Raw genomic sequence first — 17749 nt, 5'->3', positions numbered from 1 at the left:
ATGTAAATTTATCTTTCCAATATACTTCTTTTTATTTAACATTCTTAATACCCGCAAAATCAACCCAAATGGGTCGTTTTTTCGGGGACATAGGGAGTATATAAATATAGATGTTACACAATAATAAGTTAGTATTTTCATTATTAAATAAATAAACCCATTGTAAAATAAAAAATTTAACAATGAACAACAAAGAAGACAAGTAAACTATGGATAAGAATAAATCAAGGTTGTTTGTGAACAGTTCAAATTCGGCTCGGTCAACGCTTAATCACAGCTCGACTCGGTCAATGCTTAGTCAAAGCTCGGCTCGATCAAAGCTTGACTGATAAAGGTTTGAAATCGGTTCGAGTTCGAACAAATTTAAACGATTACAAGCCGAGCTGATCATAGTTTGGGCTCTGCTCGCCCGAGCACCTCTGTCTGGTAGCTAAATCGAACACGGGACAGTGCGAGTATTACTTTAACTAACCAATACTAGTTATAGCGAGCTCAGGTTTACAGTAAATGAAAGAGCAAGTTGTATCCACATTCCATAATCCAGACTGTCAAAACTCAAAAGAAAGAGACACACACAACTACACACATTCACTCTTCCTCTATATCACTCGCTTCTCCCCCGTCCATTCACTGTTGTCATCAAATTCAAGATTACAACAGCTATAACTGAACAACACCTGATTTCTTTTCTTTCTTTCAAGATCCAAATTCATCAACAAATTCAAGATCCAATCTTTCTTGAAATGAAGTAGAGATTTTATTGAATTACAATTCAATTTAATTGGATTTCCGATGAAGTTGAAGATGGGTTTCAGAAAACCCGTTTTATGTTTGCTTTTTATCACAGTGGTTTCCCCTATTCTTCTTTACACCGACAAGCTTGGCATCCTTTTTCCTTCTTCCTGTAAGAACCCTTTCCCCCTTTTTTATTTTACTTCTCAAAATTCATCTTTTTTTTTTTTTTTTAGTGATTTTTGTTTTGAATTTGTGTTTTTGCCTGTGCAGCTAGTGATGAGCTTGATGGAAGTGAAGAAATTTCCACCTTTGTGAGTGTTTTTAAATTTTAATTCAATCCTTTTATTTTCAAAAATGGAAAAAAAAAAAAAAAAAATTGAAAATTGATTGATGATATTGGAACTTTATTTCAATTTTGTCTGCCAGGCTTTCACTGGTCGCACTGGACAACTTAATGTGCTTCCTCAGGTAAATTGAATTTGTTTATTTAGTGTGGTATAAAATAATGTGGCAATGTTTGTGTTTAATTTTAATTTTGTTAATATTTGCTGTTTAATTATTTATAGGAAAATGAAATGCTTGTTAAAGAACCTGTTGGAATAGTTTCCAAACTAAAACCCTCCATGCAAGGTTAGCTGTCTTACTAATTAATCCAACTAATTTGTCAAGATTTTGTGAGTTGTGGTTCATTTCAGTAGTTAAAATGGTTAATCTAAACAGTATTCTGCTTGATTAGATGGCAAGGTGCTGGAAGTGCAGCCTGTGGAGGTGGAGCACAAAAACCGCGTATTATCTACTACTACAACTAGCAGTGGGAGTAATAGTACTGAATTAGAAAACCCCATCAAACAAGTGACAGATAGGAGTGAGGTGAAAGGAGTTCATGGCTCGCAGATGGTGGAAAACAATGCTGCTAAGGATGCCAATGTCAATGTCAATGCCAATGCCAAGGACAACGATCCCTCGCACCTTGCTTCCAACAACATGGTATTCATATTTTAAGCTTGGCTCTCTTGTCAATTTTTTTTCTTAAGCTTTAAGGTTTGATTGCTTTAAAACTTTATGTGAATCCATTGGGTATATGTCCATACCCATGTTGGAGTGTCAGATCATTTGACATATATAATTGAGCTAGTAAAATGAATAGTATGAGTAGCATAGGCCCCCATGGGATGTCGGGAAATAGTGCAGATTTGCCATGGAATTTCTTATCTTTGCTTTCCTTCCGTCTCCACGCTTGCCCTTCTTCTGGCTGTGGAAGGTATATATATGTCTGCAACATGCCTTTCCTGTCAGCTTATATTCCTTTTCTCAATCCTTCAGGAGACAACACCTAAGATGCAATCTGTCGAAAAAGGTGGCAATGTTGGCACAAGAGAAACTGTCAGTCGAGGTCATAAAAATGAGAAGAATAGTAACCAAGTGGACAGCGTGTCTAATACTCAGGTTCGGTATCTGAAAGATCAACTGATCAGGGCAAAGGTATATCTTTCACTCACAGCAACAAGAAGCAATGCTCATTTCATCAGGGAACTTCGACAAAGGATAAAGGAAGTTCAAAGGGCACTTGGTGATGCAACAAAGGATTCAGATCTTCCAAGGAAGTATGTATTGATGTTAACTCCCTTGTTAGTTATTACTAAGACTCACTGTGGTGAAAATAGTCAAAATATTCTTCGAATCTTGTTCTGTGTCATAATTTGATTACTTGGTTCAACTGCAGTGCCCATGAGAAACTGAGAGCGATGGATCAGACATTGGCCAAGGGCAAACAAATTCAAGATGATTGTGCAGCTATGGTGAAGAAGCTCCGTGCTATCCTTCACTCAACAGAAGAGCAGCTGCGTGTTCACAGAAAGCAGACCATGTTCTTGACTCAGTTAACAGCAAAAACACTCCCCAAGGGTCTTCACTGTCTTCCTTTGCGCCTCTCAACTGAATTCTATGCCCTGAATTATTCTCAGCAGCAGTTCCCTTTCCAAGAGAAATTGGATGACCCTCAGTTGTATCATTATGCATTATTTTCAGACAATGTATTGGCGGCTGCAGTGGTTGTAAACTCTACTGTATCACATGCTAAGGTAAGATATGCCAAAGAGCTTTCTCTGTTTAGTTTTGCACCTTATTGCTATTAGGAAGTTTAATAGAAGACAAATCATGGTGATACACTGAACTTTTGACTATTTGTGGCTACTGATATTTGATCCATTTTGTAATTGCTAAACTATTTTCTAGATGTCTGTTAATCTCGTAGCAAATATATTTGTGTTTGCCTGGCTTGTTGATCAAAATATTTAAGAGCTTCCGCCTTTACTTTTTGCATCTGGCAGGACCCATCAAGACATGTTTTCCACATTGTTACCGATAGACTCAATTATGCAGCGATGAGGATGTGGTTCTTAGTTAATCCTCCGAGTAATGCTGCCATTCATGTTCAGAATGTTGAAGAATTTACATGGTTGAATTCAAGTTACAGCCCGGTACTCAAGCAGTTGGGATCTCCATCTATGATAGACTACTACTTTAAGACACACCGTGCTGCTTCAGATTCAAATTTGAAATTCCGGAACCCAAAATATCTGTCTATTCTCAACCATCTTCGATTTTATCTGCCAGAGATATTCCCAAAGCTGAATAAAGTTCTATTCTTGGATGATGATATAGTTGTCCAGAAGGACCTTACCAGGCTTTGGTCCATTGATATGAGGGGCAATGTGAATGGTGCTGTTGAGACCTGCGGTGAAACTTTTCATCGTTTTGACCGATATCTTAATTTCTCTAACCCTCTTATCTCAAAGAATTTTGACCCCCATGCTTGTGGATGGGCATATGGAATGAACATTTTTGATTTGGAAGAGTGGAAGAGACAAAACATCACTGAGGTGTACCACAATTGGCAAAAGCTGGTAAGACTTCAAGATGCATGCTCATTTTCTCAGCCTCTTATGGTTTGGTTGCTTTTACAGTGCATGTGTCTGAGCTTCCTAACTATTTTGATATTTTCTACTGTCTTTGCAGAATCATGATAGACAGTTGTGGAAGCTAGGAACTTTGCCTCCGGGCCTCATTACATTTTGGAAACGTACCTACCCTCTAGATCGATCATGGCATGTGCTTGGTTTAGGATATAATCCTAGTGTCAACTCAAGGGACATTGAGAAGGCCGCAGTTGTTCATTACAATGGCAACATGAAACCGTGGCTTGAGATAGGGATGCCTAAGTACCGAGGTCATTGGTCAAAATACATTGATTATGACCAAGTATATATGCGGGAGTGCAACATCAATCCCTAACTGGCTCTTTCCTCTGTCTTGCGATTACACATCTTTAGTTCCTAAGCTACTGTTTTGCTGCTAGTCGTCGTCAGAATTCGTTTTGGAATATTATGTTCTTACACGATACGTGTGTCAGTGTAGAAGTACTACATAATATATCTCAAATGCACAACCCCTATGGTAAATACATTCTTTTGTATTTTTTTTGTGACCGGGACTGCCCATGTATTTTGTAAATGATCGAAGTTATTTATTTTTTGGCAATTCTCTTGGTGTTTTTGTACAATGTAAGAACGATTTTGCTTGGAATTAATTTATGAGTGTAGTTTACATTTCTAAGTTGGTGCAACCGTGCAACTACGGTTGTGTTTCAATCAGAGAAAGTCTTAATACATCATTGTCAAACACAAATAAAAGTTTGTATAACAACCTTTTGTACTACTGAAAGTCCAATTAGTACTACTGAGATTTTTTTTAGTACTACTCATAGTGTTTTTTATACTACTGAAATCATATATACTATATAGCACTATTGAGAATGTTCAGTAGTACTATATTGCCTCTCAGTAGTATTCTTAAAATGTCATTATTTACAAAATTGCCATTGCTATGTTATTGCTTGTGTCTAACTGTGAGTCTGTGAGGACCTAGGAAGCGCTCGTTTCAATCATTGATAATTTGAGCTTCTTTGAAAGTGTATCCAGTTAAGCATCAACATTTGAATAAGAACAAAAATACTTATAATACTTTGGCAGCCTAATACTTTTTCCGTTTCTTTTTAATTGCATCACTTTTCTAAAACGGAAGTTTCAAATGAGGTGCTTCACTTTCTTTTTTAGTTACCGTAATAAACTCTATGTCTCTCTCTCTCTCTCTCTCTCTCTCTCTCTCTCTCTCTCTCTCTCTCTCTCTCCTTTTACATGGGTCCATGTTTTTTTTTTTAAATTTTATATCTTCCCTTTTCAAAAATTGTCTAGGAATTTGCAATTTATAAAGTGATGCAACTAAAAAAAAAAAAAGAAGTAAATAGAATATGAAATATAATAGGATCGTGTTTTTTTTTTTCAAACCATTTGAAATCATTTTAAAGAGAAATTTAGAGAGTAAAGTTTTTTATCATTAAAAAAAAAAAGTCAGTATTTTTAGGAATTTAATAAATTCTTTTAAAAAAAAAGGAATTCAATAAGTTATTTGTATTTCCTTTGTCCCTATTTATTTTGCCCCATTACATTTTTGGGCGGCAAAATTTTAAAAAAGGGAATAAAATCATATAAAATGATTTAAATTAGATTAGGGGTGAGCATGGATCGGATATCCGATCCGAATTCAGGTTTCGGATCGGATATCCGTATCCGAAAATCCAAATATTTGATATCCGATATCCGATCCGAAAGTGTCGGATATCCGATTTTCGAATATCCGAAAAATTCGGATCGGATAGCCCGGATATCCAATATCCGACTCTTTATAATAATATAGCTAAAATTCGGTCATTTGGCAGCAAAATCAAATTCGTAATTACCAAGTACCAACTACAATTATACATATTTTTGAATCTATTAACTCCACAAATTAGAAAATGTGATAATCCCAAAATATTAGAATAAAACATCGATCAAAGAATATCGCATAAAAAACCCAAATGAAAACCAAATACAAAGTATTATTTTGGCATAAAGAACCCAAAATAATTAAATAATGTAAGACTTATGTATAGAACAAATAATCATTTAGACCCATTTTCAATTACAAAAAATCAGCAAAGAACAGCCGCGCCTGATGGTTGAGAACGAACGGTGAGGTGTTGGTTGTAAGATACTAAGATGAAGCCGCGGAGGTTGTGGAACTGCCAGAAATCTGCACATTAATCTCTTTTGATTTGATATAAACTTATGAAGAGGCTTCTTTGAAAACAGGAGAGAGAATGTAGCAAAGAAAGAGGTTTAAGAATGAGGGATGAAAAGGGCGGAGGTGCCGAGGTGAACTGGTGAAGGAGAGAGAAAGAGGAGAAGAAGAGAGAGAGTAGAAAGTGAGGCGGTTGGGGGGTCTGAGGGATTTTATATTGGGGTCTCAAATTCTAGGGTTTGACATGTTTTATACGTAGTACTCGTAACATGTAAAAAAGATACAGTATAATACTCCTATAGTAAATGCTTCGGATATTTTTTCGGATATCGGATATCCGAAATCCGAAATTTGGATATCCGATATCCGATCCGATATCCGAATTTTTCGGATCGGATATCCGATCCGAAAATGTTTTCGGATCGGATATCCATAATTTCCGGATCGGATGCGGATCGGATCATCGGATTTTCGGATATTCAGATAGTTTTGCTCAGCCCTAAATTAGATTTGATGTCTATTTTACATCACACTTTTAATTATTATTATTATTATTATTATTATTATTATTATTATTATTATTATTATTATTATTATTATTAAATACTGCATTGATTTTTATAAGGGATTCGACTACTTCCCGACGTTTTGATTCTTAGTTCGCGGAGGTGATGGATGCACATACAATCTTTGTCAACACAAAAGCTTCTGCAAACACTTGGTCTGCCCTCTGCCCAGTTTTTACATAGCTCAACTTGGCCTCGAATATCATGGGTTAGCTTCCCTTTCTCTTCAAATAGATGGGTCTTGGTTCAAAGATTCTTTGCAAGCTGGATGGGATGGTGCGTGGATAATGTTGACCCGTTGGATGAGCGGATCTTTGGTGGAAGTAATTTTGGGGTTTGTACCTCGGCTTTACATGCAGAGGCTCTGGCTTGCTTGTATGGGTTACAGTGGGCGATTGATCGCGGGTTTCATTCTCTTACAGTGTTTACTGTTTCCTACAATCTTGTTTCCCTTCTTCGGGGGGATGGTCATGGCAACGTTGCTTATCTTTGGCTCATTCGTAAGATTAAATTGCTTGGCTCTATTCTTCACTATTGTGTTATTCACAAGGCGGATCGTCATCGTGTTCATCAAATAGCTGGGGAAGCGGCGGTTCATTTTATTTGCTTTAATAGTAATATGTAATCTGTTTGTATCCTTTGTCAAAAAAAAAAAAAAAAAAAAAAAAAAAAATTAAATCAAGAGTACTCCACTATCTTATTTTATACTCCGTACTAGTTTAATCTCGTGCGTTGCACGGATTAAATAGATTTTGCTTAAAATAATTGTCAATATTCTTTATTTGAAAAGTGTAATCATATCTCATTAATTAATTTTGAAAGAAAAGTTGTATTTGTTTAGTTTTAATAGAAATAAAATGATGATGTCAAAAATAGTTTTGACGGGAAAAATTTTCTTAAAAAGTTGACAAGTGTCCCTTAATGATGTCAGATTGTCTGCAAGTTTTGTTTTAATAATAGTTAAATAGATTTAGGGGCCGTTTGGTTCGCACGGGGTAAACGGAATGGAATGAACAAAGGGAAAGAATGGAATGGAAATACCTCAAATTTAGTATGTTGTTTGTTTTTAAAAAAAAACAAAGAGAATCAAACCACCAATTAAACCACCACATCACCACCGCACACAACCTATCTCCTTCACTTCCCACGTTTTTCGGCCACCACCCAGCCACACCACCGTTCGCCGCGCTTCCCCCATCAGTCGGTGCGATTCGCCGCCCTCCTCTCCCCCCGCAAACACCTTGCCTCCCTCGGAAAACTTCACCCAAAAACCCTAGAAACCCCTTCTCCCTCCCCATATAACCATCGTGCGACCCTCCCTCCACCGTGTAAACCCTAGCGGCTAGGGATTTGAGGGTGGGGGAGGGTCAGGCGACGTTTTTACGAGGAGATAGAAAGGGTTTTACGGGGAGAGAGAAGGGGGTTTTACGGGGAGAGAGAAGGGGATTTCGAGGCTGGTGAAGTTTTTCCGGGGAAGAGGAGGGGTGACGAGCGGCGGCGAAGCGCGCCGAGTGGTGGGGGAAGTGCGCCGGCTTGGTTTACCGGTGGTCTGGGTAGATCAGTGTGGTTGTATGGTGGTGATGTGGTGGCTATGGAATGGGAATGGGAATACCTAGGGGGTGGGGAATCAACTTAGAAGGATTTAGGGGAATGGGGAGGGTAAAGGGAATGGGATAATATGCCTAACAAACAACAACAAAGGGAATCAGTACATTTGATTCTCTTTCCCTTTGATGATTAACCCCAACCAAATGGCCCCTTAGTAATTTTTTTAATATTTACTGTCCTATTAAATATTAATAAGCTTTGTATTTTTATAAGACATTCAAATCAATTAATTTACCTAAATTTAGCCCTCGTGAGCACCAAAATTTTTTTTTTACCTAAATTTAGTTGGCGATCAAAGTAAAAACTTTATCAAAATATATCAAAATTTAAAAAACACATTCCTTGAAAAAAAAGGAAAAATTGAAACAATAATCCCATCTTTGCTTCATCTGCTCAAAACAGACCAATCTTTGCGTATTCTGGGAACAATCCCACCTTTCATCCCTATTTTCTCAAAACAAGCCCTTTTACCTACAACTTGTTTAACAGGTTAATTTTTTTTTTTCAATTTTTTTAATCTTTCCTCCCTAAAATAAAATAAAAATAAATAAAGTTAAAAACAAAAAAACCACCTTTTCCCTCCTCCCCCTTCCCTCACCAGTTCCCCACCACGGCCACTAGCCACCAATTCATCAAGGCACCACTCTATCACCTTACCCACCTCCGTATCCCCACCTCCCTGCCCACCACCTCCACTACCTCTATCCATGTCACCACTCACCACTAACCCACCACCAACGACGCCTCTCACACCACCGCTGACCCTCATCGCCACGAAAACCCTTCCAATAGCACCGCCTCTCTCATCACCCACAAAACCTCACCCCCTAAAACCCACCAGCACCACTGCATCACATACAATCTCCACACCACAATTGACTTCCACCTCAAAACACCAACCACAACTCGTGAAACCCCACCTGACACCACATCCCTCTTTGACGCGTACTCCACCAACCCCCACATTACCATTTCTAGATGTTCCCCACATTACCATTTCTAGCTATTAATGGAGCATTCAAGCAAGTAAGGCAGGTAGCAGCTTTTACCCACAATTCTACCTAGAAAAATTCAATTACAAACTTAAATTAAATAATAAAAACCTCAATTTTTGCTAATACCCACAAAAATTCACATCTACCCAATTTCACAATCACCAAATATAAATCAAATGTTGGGTAATAAATTAACCATGAACAAAAGTAATTTTCAAGGGAAGGGGAAGATGAGGGTGGTCGTTGAGGTGGCGGATTTGTTTAAGACCGGCGGGGTGGGGTTGAGTCGAGGACGATGATAATCGTTCAGGCAAGGGCGGCTCAGGGGTTGGGGAATGGTTGTCGTTCAGGGGCTAAGCTGGGGTTGGGTTGTATTTTTTTTTTTTTTAAATTTATGTTTTTATTTTTAATTTTTAATAATTTAAAAATATTGGGCCAATTAGTAAGTGACACATGGCATGTCACTTGCTAAAACCGGTTAACAATTTAGAAAACAGGTCAAGGGCTTGCTTTGAGAAAATAGGGATGAAAGGTGGGATTGTTCCCAGAATACGCAAAGGTTGGCCTGTTTTGAGCAGATGGAGCAAAGGTGAGATCATTCTTTTCAATTTTTCCAAAAAAAAGGAAAAAATGGAAATAAATAATCCCACTTGCGTGATTAGACAATAATAATCCCACCTTTTGATTATTACGAGGTAATCCCACATTTGTATGTCATCTTCTTAGACCTTGAGGTCCTTGACTGGTTAGTGACCGATTTTTGTAGGTTATATGCCACGTGTTAGATTTTAATTGGTTTATTATATATTTTTTTTTTAAAAAAAAAACTAAACTTAAATACAGAAAAAAAAAAAAAACCCAGCCACCACCCATCAACCCCCACAAGCCACCGTAAAACCCTCACCCCAGCCACCACCAAAGATCGGTCGGTCGCCCTCCTTAATGTCCGAAAAGCGCCCGCCGACACCTACCCACCCACCAGGTGACATGTTTTTAGGGTGTTTAGGGGGGTTTTCGGGGCTGAGAGCCTAAGATAGTGATATAGGAATTGGGGATTTTTGTGGCCGAGATGGGGAATTTCGGGGTATTTAGGGAGGTTGAGTGGGATTGTCGATAGTTTTTCGGTGGTTATAGGGGTTAATCAAGGCTGGGATGGAAGTTTTCGGTGGTTATTCGGTGGTAATAAGGGTTAATCGAGGCTGGGATGGGGTGTTTTCGTTAGTGTTTTCGGCGGTGTAGGGGGTTTATCGGGGCTGGGATGGCGGTATTCAGCGGTCATAGGGGTTTTCGGCGGCTGGGTAGTGTTTTAGGGTGGTGGTTATGGTGTCGGGGTTAAATTTGGGTTAGGGGTGATTTCGGGGGTGACTTTTGGTGGTTCTGGTTGGCGTTTTTGGGGGTCTAGGCTGGTATCCGACCGTTTTTAGGTGGGCCTAGGGTATGTGGGTAGGGGTTTCTCGGCGGCCGGGGGGGTGGCTGGTGGGTTTTTTTTGTTTTTTATTTTTATTTTTTACTTGTTTTTTTGTTAACTTTTATTAATTTTGCCCAATCATCAAGCGACATATGGCTTTGAAAAAAATTAAAAAAAAAACATGTTAACCTGTTTAATAGGTTGTAGGTAAAAAGACCTATTAAAAGAAGATGACATATAATTGATACAAAGGTGATTGCCTCGTAATAATAAAAAGGTGGGATTGTTATGGTCAGATTAGGCAAAGATGAGATTATTTATTTCTATTTTTCATAAAAAAAATTGAAAACTTTAAAAAACGTGGTGAAACTTGAATTTCATTCCTCCTACTCCTACTCCTACTTTCTTCATTCTCCAGTCCGGCAGTCCCTCTCCTGAAAGCTCCGGTCGGCAAGCAAGCTGTTCTCTTGCGGCCTTCTGGTAAGTCTCGTCTCTTACCCCTTTTCATTCACGCTTTGTCTCCTTCAATCTAACAAACAACTAAGAAACAGGAACAGACAAGATTTGTCTTTTCGAAAATCTGTGCTATCTTCTCCCCCTTTTTTTGGGCTTAATTGTCTCTTGTTCTCATCTTACTGAACGATTTTCAATACATTTAAACCAACTTCTTACAATTCATTATCTCATTTTAGCGAATGTGGCTTAACTTAATTTGGGATTTATTTGATTTGTTGTTCTTTACCCTTTTGTTGAATTTGGGGAATCTCTTCACTAAAATCTGTTTTTTTTTTAGGTTGTAATGTCTGATGCTTTTGTGAATTTTGTTTTCTTTCCGTTGTAAACTTGATTGTCAATTTTGTCAAACTTACATTTTGAAAATCTTTCATCTAGTTGACATTTGGACTTTGGTGCTGGCAACAATGGATCCAGTCAACAACAATAGCCTCAGTAACAATACTAGTATGTCTTCAAAGCAACGACTCCGATGGACCAATGAACTTCATGAGCGTTTTGTTGATGCTGTAGCGCAACTGGGTGGGCCAGACCGTATGTTCCTTTAACTCTGATGATGCTTTCTGAAATTGTGATTGCCTTGGTTGAGAATGAACATGCTTGTTAATGCATCGCCTGGAACTCTTTATACGAGGGGTTTTAGTATTCATGCTTGCTTGACAATTTGACCCTCACTTTTCTTATTGTGATTCTGTATTGGGTTTATGACGGTCATATGCCTTGACTGAAAAACAACTAGAACTAGCATTTCTTGGCAAAGTTGAAGTTTTTATCACTACATGATGCCTATCTTTGAGTATTCCCTCTGTTTAAAGAGGGAAAAAGGTATTTAGAAGGGGAATTACCTGTTCATGATCTACCACAAATGCACGTCGAAGTACTGTTAGGCCCTAGACAAGGAGGAGACATGATCTACCACTCATAAGTCAAGCGTGGTTCCTTTTTAAACCATATGGAATTAGAAGTATTCCACAAACCTTATAAGTTATAAGCTAGCCACCCTTCTACCACTTTCGACCCGGGACTATTACTCCATACACACATGGGAAAGTAGATGTTGGGGAGTGTCTCCCGTGGCTTTAAAAGCTGGTTTGGAACCATAATAGGCTGATCAATATGGAAATATTGTATTGTAGTCAAGAGCTGTAATATATCGATCACCAAATAGATCTCTAAGGGTCTTATTAAGTTGTCAAAATTCCTTCATTGGGTTATCATACCTTTGTTGATGGTGGTTGTTTATAATTGTGTTACACCCGCAGTTGTTAATGTTGGTAGTGAATAGTTATTTATCGTAAAACCTATGTGATACAGAGTACACAAAACATGTATAATTCTTGATAGAAAATTATTACACTTATATTTCCTCAATTTTCCTCATCACCCCTAATAGTTCATGACATGTGATTTTCGGGTGCTTTAAAAGTAGTGGTGCAATATCTATAATGGCCTAACAATGCAACACTAGTATTAAAGCAAGATAACATAAGGTAGGAAGCTTGATTCACAATTATTTATCATCATCAAAGTATGGGTTTTATAAATGAGCTTTTTTTATTGGATTTGTGTGTTAAGTAGTTTTAAGTTGTAGGGGTTAAGTATTGATTTGTTCAGTAATTTGTTTTAATTGGTATTGCATTTTTATCTTACTTGGCTATTAATTTTCCTTTTTTTTAAAAAAATTCTTTTCTCCCTACAGTGTCTTGTCTGTTTTCCTACTCTTCATCTTTTCTTTTGATGTTAACAACTTTCTTTGCCTTAATTATATATCTCTTTAACGTGAATGATTTTTACAGGCTATTATCGTATGCTCTATTAACTTTGATATGTATATCTCCCTCTCCTTGTATCCACTATTGGAATTTCATTAAATTATCATGAAACCCTTTAAAATGAAAATGAAACATGCAAGATTATAATAGCCTAAGAACACAACACTTGTAAAGCAAGATAACACGGGGTAGGTAACTTTGATTTTCATTTATTCACAATCACTTTTGTAAAGTATGGGTTCTATGAGTGAACTTTTTTTATTGGACTAAATTAGGTGTTTTAGGTCTTCAAATAGATTTAAGTTGTAAGGGTTAAGCTCTTAAGCATTGGGCTAATCACTAGGCTACTTAGGGCCTGTTCATATTTACTTATTTTCAGTTCAGCTCAGCTCCAATCAGTTCAGTTCAGTTTAGTTTAGTTCAGCTCCAATCAGTTCAGTTCAGTTCAGCTCTTAATTTCCCTCTCTCATAAAATATTCATTTCAGCTTAGTTCAGTTCAGTTAAGTTCCAATCAGTTCAGTTCAGCTCAGTTTCTTTTTTCATACTTTCTCCTTGTAATGTTTTGTGTATTTTTCTACTCTTTATTCTTTGTTTTGATGCTAGCAATATTTATTTGCCATCTTTATACTTCCTCTGTTTTTTATTAGATGCATCACTTTCCATATATGAAAGTTTCAATTTAGATGCATCACTCCCCTTTTAATTAATAAATTCTCTCTATCTCTCTCATATCACATGGACCCTCTTTATTTTTTCTCTTTATCTCTCTGCTCCAAAATTGCCTAGGAGTCTGCAATTTCAAAAGTGATGCATCTAATAAAAAATAGAGGAAGTATATCACTTTCAAGGGAGCAATTTGTACATGCTATTGTCATATGCTCTAGTAACTTTGGAATGTAAATTTACCTCTTATTGAAACCCTTTTAGAAGAAACGTATTATGAAAGAACATTTTATCATAAATGGTTAAAGTGAATTACATCTTGTGTGGATCTCTATTTAACACTTTATTTGGAGATTGAGCCTAGTTTTCTGCTTTTCAGGTGCTACTCCCAAAGGTGTCCTTAGGGTCATGGGAGTACAAGGCTTGACAATATATCATGTCAAAAGCCATTTACAGGTAATTTTTTTTATTTTTTTTTATTTGTACTCATAGAACTTTGCTCTCTTTTTTTCCCTCTTATATTTTGTCAAAGCTTTTAGTTTTACTATGGCTTCTTTGTTTTCATTGTTCACGTTCTTTTTTTCAGAAATATCGTCTTGCTAAGTACCTCCCTGATTCCTTATCTGAGGGTTAGTGTTCTTTCATGATTCGGTGTAGGTTATCTTTTGATGTCCATTGTTGGCTGGTTAACTATGACCTGTTTATTAAATGTGGAGCATAAAGCCGGTTCTTTAGTTCTGGTTTTGATAGATTTGCTTTCATTTCTCTTTTAAGTTGATTTATTATGTTACTATTTCCTTCTTTTCTTTCAATTTTGGCATTGGTAATGCTAGGGAAAAAAGCAGACAAGAAGGAATCTGTGGATATGCTTTATGGTTTGGAAAGTTCATCGTAAGTTCATAATTTATTTGCTTTATGTTATTTGTCTTATAAAATTCAGTTGAGGAAGCAGATATTGTATTGATGAATATGAGGTATACTATGATTCTATGAGTCTCAACTGTTGTGTTAGGAAATATTTTGGGGCGCTGTGGGGATGCTTGTCAGATTAGCCTGTTGGTCTTCTTTTCAGAGTATTCATATTAGAAGGCTTATGAAGGTGGAAAGTTATGCTGATAGGAGTTTAATTCTTTTGCAGTGGTATGCAAATCACCGAGGCACTAAAGCTGCAAATGGAGGTGCAGAAGCGATTGCATGAGCAATTGGAGGCATGTGTTTCTTTGTGCAGTCTCTAAGAAACTGTTAGATCCTTTTTCTCTTTAAGCAAACTGATTCCAATTGTTGGTTGCCCTCTTTAAATCGTGTGCTAGGTGATAATTGTTTTGGAGTTGGACTGTGGAAGCCAAACTGATGTCATGTCTTCTTCCTGCCCCCAATTTCTACCCACACCCCGGGGTGGGGGGGGGGGGGAGTGGCTTGAGGGAGATATTATGCTGTTATGCTCCACAAAGAAAGAATTATAAAATCCAAAATTCTGGCATCATCTTCTTGCACTATTTTAACTTAGGAAAAATACACAATTTTAATAATCCCAACTATTGTCGATTTACCTCTAATAATCCCATCTAAGGTTTATTTTTTAATAATCCCAACTATTGGGTCAGTTTGCCTCCAAAGGTCCCAACCGGTCAACGACAGGTCCATGACCTGTTATTTCAGGTGGCCATGACATGTGTCAACACGTGATTGGTCCGAATTCAAAAAAAAAAAGTAAAAAATCCCAAAATCCCAGCAGCTAGTCAACCACCTTACCACCACCGGTGCCAAACCCTTCCCTCCACCAAAACCGGCAGGCCATTCCCTTTAACCACCAAAACCGGCCGGTCGGTCCTCTATCACCCATTTAACCCACCCCCAACCCAACCCTACCCATCCCGACCACAAAAACCACCAACGTAACCCACCCCTACTCAAAAATAATGATTGGACAGCTTTCGTCGCCATTATTTGCGGCAATGCACCCCAACCCCCCTAACTTTGCCGGCTAGGACTCCTCTCTCAGCGCAAACTTGCGCCAGCTATCCTCCCTTCGTCGTCGCCGCCGTGAAGGATTTGTAGCCGGATTTATTTTGGACAGCGATTTGTTTCTTGGCTTGTGGATCGATCTGTTTAAGTGGGAGGCTGCCACCGATCCTTTGTCCACCGCCGTTCCTTCGTCGATGTCGCCAGTGATTTGGGTTTGGTGATTTGGTTAGATAAAGAGTTTGAAGAAGAGATAGAATCAATCAATTAATTAGGTGGGAAACGAGAGAGTGTGTTAAGGAGGAGAGAGAATCACTTAAGGATAGGGCGCCAGCCGTTTTTCGGTGGTTCTGGGGTTGGCCTGCCCGGTTTGCGGCTAGATTAGGGGGTGGAGTTAGGGCTCCGGTGAAGTTAGGGGGTGGGGAAAGGGTGGTTGAATTTATTTATTTATTTTTTTAAAAAAAATTTCTATGTGTTATTTATTTATTATTTTTTTTTTTATTTCTTAATTTTGAACCATTCAAGTATTGACGCATGGCATTAAATAAAAAAAAAATTACCCTTTCAATAGGTAACCGGTTTTTGGGACTGTTGGAGGCAAAATAACCCAATAGTTAGGATTATCAAAAAAATAAACCTTAGTTAGGATTATTTAAAGTAAATCGGTAATAGTTGGGATTATTAAAGTATTTTTACTTTAACTTAAGATTGCAAATACAAAGTATTTAAGTATAAATTTAGCCATGGAGAGAAGAAATGATCAAACACCCAGGTTTTTGAGATATTATCCCTTTGGCTATTAGTTGTTAATTGATTGTATGAGAAAATCTGGGATGAGGTAATTTTTAAGGGTCGGATATAATTTGTGCCATCCGGTTTAAAGGGCCATTAAACATCTTAAAGGTGGTGAAACAATTATCTGTGGCAGATTTCTGTTCCTCTTGATTTATTGTTACAGGTCTTGTTCTGCATAGCTCCCCAGAGACCCCCCCCCCCTCCTTTTTTTTTTTTTTTTTTTTTCTGAAACTAGAACAAATCATAGTTTCAGGATCAGTTGATGTATTTGATGTGCAATAGGTGCAAAGACAGCTACAGTTACGAATAGAAGCTCAGGGTAAATACTTGAAGAAGATAATAGAGGAGCAGCAGCGCCTAAGTGGAACTCTTGCTGAAGTGCCCGGCTCTGAAGATTCAGAATCTATAAAGAGTGACCCTACAACTCCTGCTCCTACATCAGAATCACCCTTGGGCATATACAGCAAAGATTGTGCAGTTGCTAAGACCACATCTTTAGATGAGTCTTTCTCATCTCAACAGGAACCATTGACTCCAGACTCTATTTGCCATGATGCTACCATATGTGAAAATCTTAATGAAGAAAGATCAGTAAAGCAGCCATGTTTGACCAATAATGATGAAGCATTTTCAAATCAAGAGATGTTCTTCACCCAGCAGATACTAGAGTCGAGTATGACTCCATCTCTTCAACAAAGGAACCTCATTTATGCTGGAGAACCATGTGAACCTTCTTCTTTATCAATTGGCAAAGAGGACTGATCAGAAGAACTATGAAGTAAGTATCTCATGTCTCTTTCTTTTGCTGTCAGGCTTTAACTTCAAAGTAATTCCAGATGCTTAGTTTCCAAGTGAACAAATCTTCTGTTACATCTGTAACTATTGGGGCTTCTATTGCTAATTCGATCATGTTTTTTAAAAATTGTAGTTGCCACTTGCCAGTCTTGCATCTGAAAACTTGAGCTCTGTGAACCCTTTGCAATATTAACCCTGGGGATGCTTCATTCTGAGCTTGGTTACTCTGGTTGATGCCAAAAAGCAGCACATGCCCACATCCAAACCAATTTTTTCCCATACCTTTGGAACTTTTGAGCATATTCCATGCATTTATACTGCGTATCATGTTGACCATGTTTCTTGCTCATAAACATTTCGAATTTCTATTTTTTTATTATTATTTTTTTTTTCATCAAAAGTACATGTTTCTTGCTCATACAATGTATTTGGCCACACAGGAGGTCTTTTCTTCTTTCCGATAAAAATTAGTGTAGGATATGTAACAAACCTTGAAAATGGATCTACGAAAGCTATTGAATTTCACTGATACTAAATGAGCATCTGGTACAAAGTTGTATATGTTTGTGAGTGATTTTTGTATGGCCTTGCTCGATCGCATCCCATGAACAGCTTTTCTTCAGGAAGATAATATATTTAATGTTCTGACTTGATTTAACTAGGAATGTATTCGGAGTACAACTTATTTGTGTTTTATCTTCTAACTTGCAGCTCCCCAGTGATTTTATCATATTCATACCTCGATGAAAATATTAGAGCCCATTGTTATAATTGAATCCGGTGTTGGAGAAAACCTCCTAGGGTCAAAAAGGCCT

General features: G+C 37.6%; 2 protein-coding genes across 3 annotated transcripts; both read left to right on the top strand.

Annotated features, from left to right (window-relative positions):
• The first annotated feature begins 525 nt into the window (after positions 1-525).
• LOC145636513 (putative galacturonosyltransferase 4) lies at positions 526-4403 on the top strand. The gene is made up of 9 exons (XM_081688091.1): positions 526-904; positions 1006-1046; positions 1162-1203; positions 1302-1365; positions 1472-1722; positions 2059-2339; positions 2459-2816; positions 3066-3641; positions 3754-4403. The coding sequence occupies exons 1-9, from the start codon at positions 793-795 to the stop codon at positions 4027-4029; spliced, it is 2001 nt and encodes a 666-aa protein (XP_081544217.1). The 5' UTR covers positions 526-792; the 3' UTR covers positions 4030-4403.
• A 5660-nt stretch (positions 4404-10063) lies between these two features.
• On the top strand, positions 10064-17495 carry LOC145636511 (myb family transcription factor PHL7-like). Of its 2 annotated transcripts, none has more exons than XM_081688090.1 (8): positions 10064-10913; positions 11325-11480; positions 13762-13838; positions 13969-14011; positions 14228-14273; positions 14521-14590; positions 16422-16917; positions 17068-17495. In XM_081688090.1, exons 2-7 carry the CDS (start codon positions 11354-11356, stop codon positions 16899-16901), a joined length of 843 nt encoding a protein of 280 aa, XP_081544216.1. In that variant the 5' UTR covers positions 10064-10913; positions 11325-11353; the 3' UTR covers positions 16902-16917; positions 17068-17495. The 2 variants fall into 2 exon arrangements, with proteins under 2 accessions (XP_081544216.1, XP_081544215.1); XM_081688089.1 differs by having other exon boundaries at positions 14216-14273.
• The last annotated feature ends 254 nt before the right edge of the window (positions 17496-17749 follow it).

This window comes from Chenopodium album, chromosome 6 (genome assembly GCF_948465745.1).
Source record: "Chenopodium album chromosome 6, dcCheAlbu1.1, whole genome shotgun sequence".
NCBI lineage: Eukaryota > Viridiplantae > Streptophyta > Magnoliopsida > Caryophyllales > Amaranthaceae > Chenopodium > Chenopodium album.
This window is presented reverse-complemented; position numbering and strand designations above follow the sequence as displayed.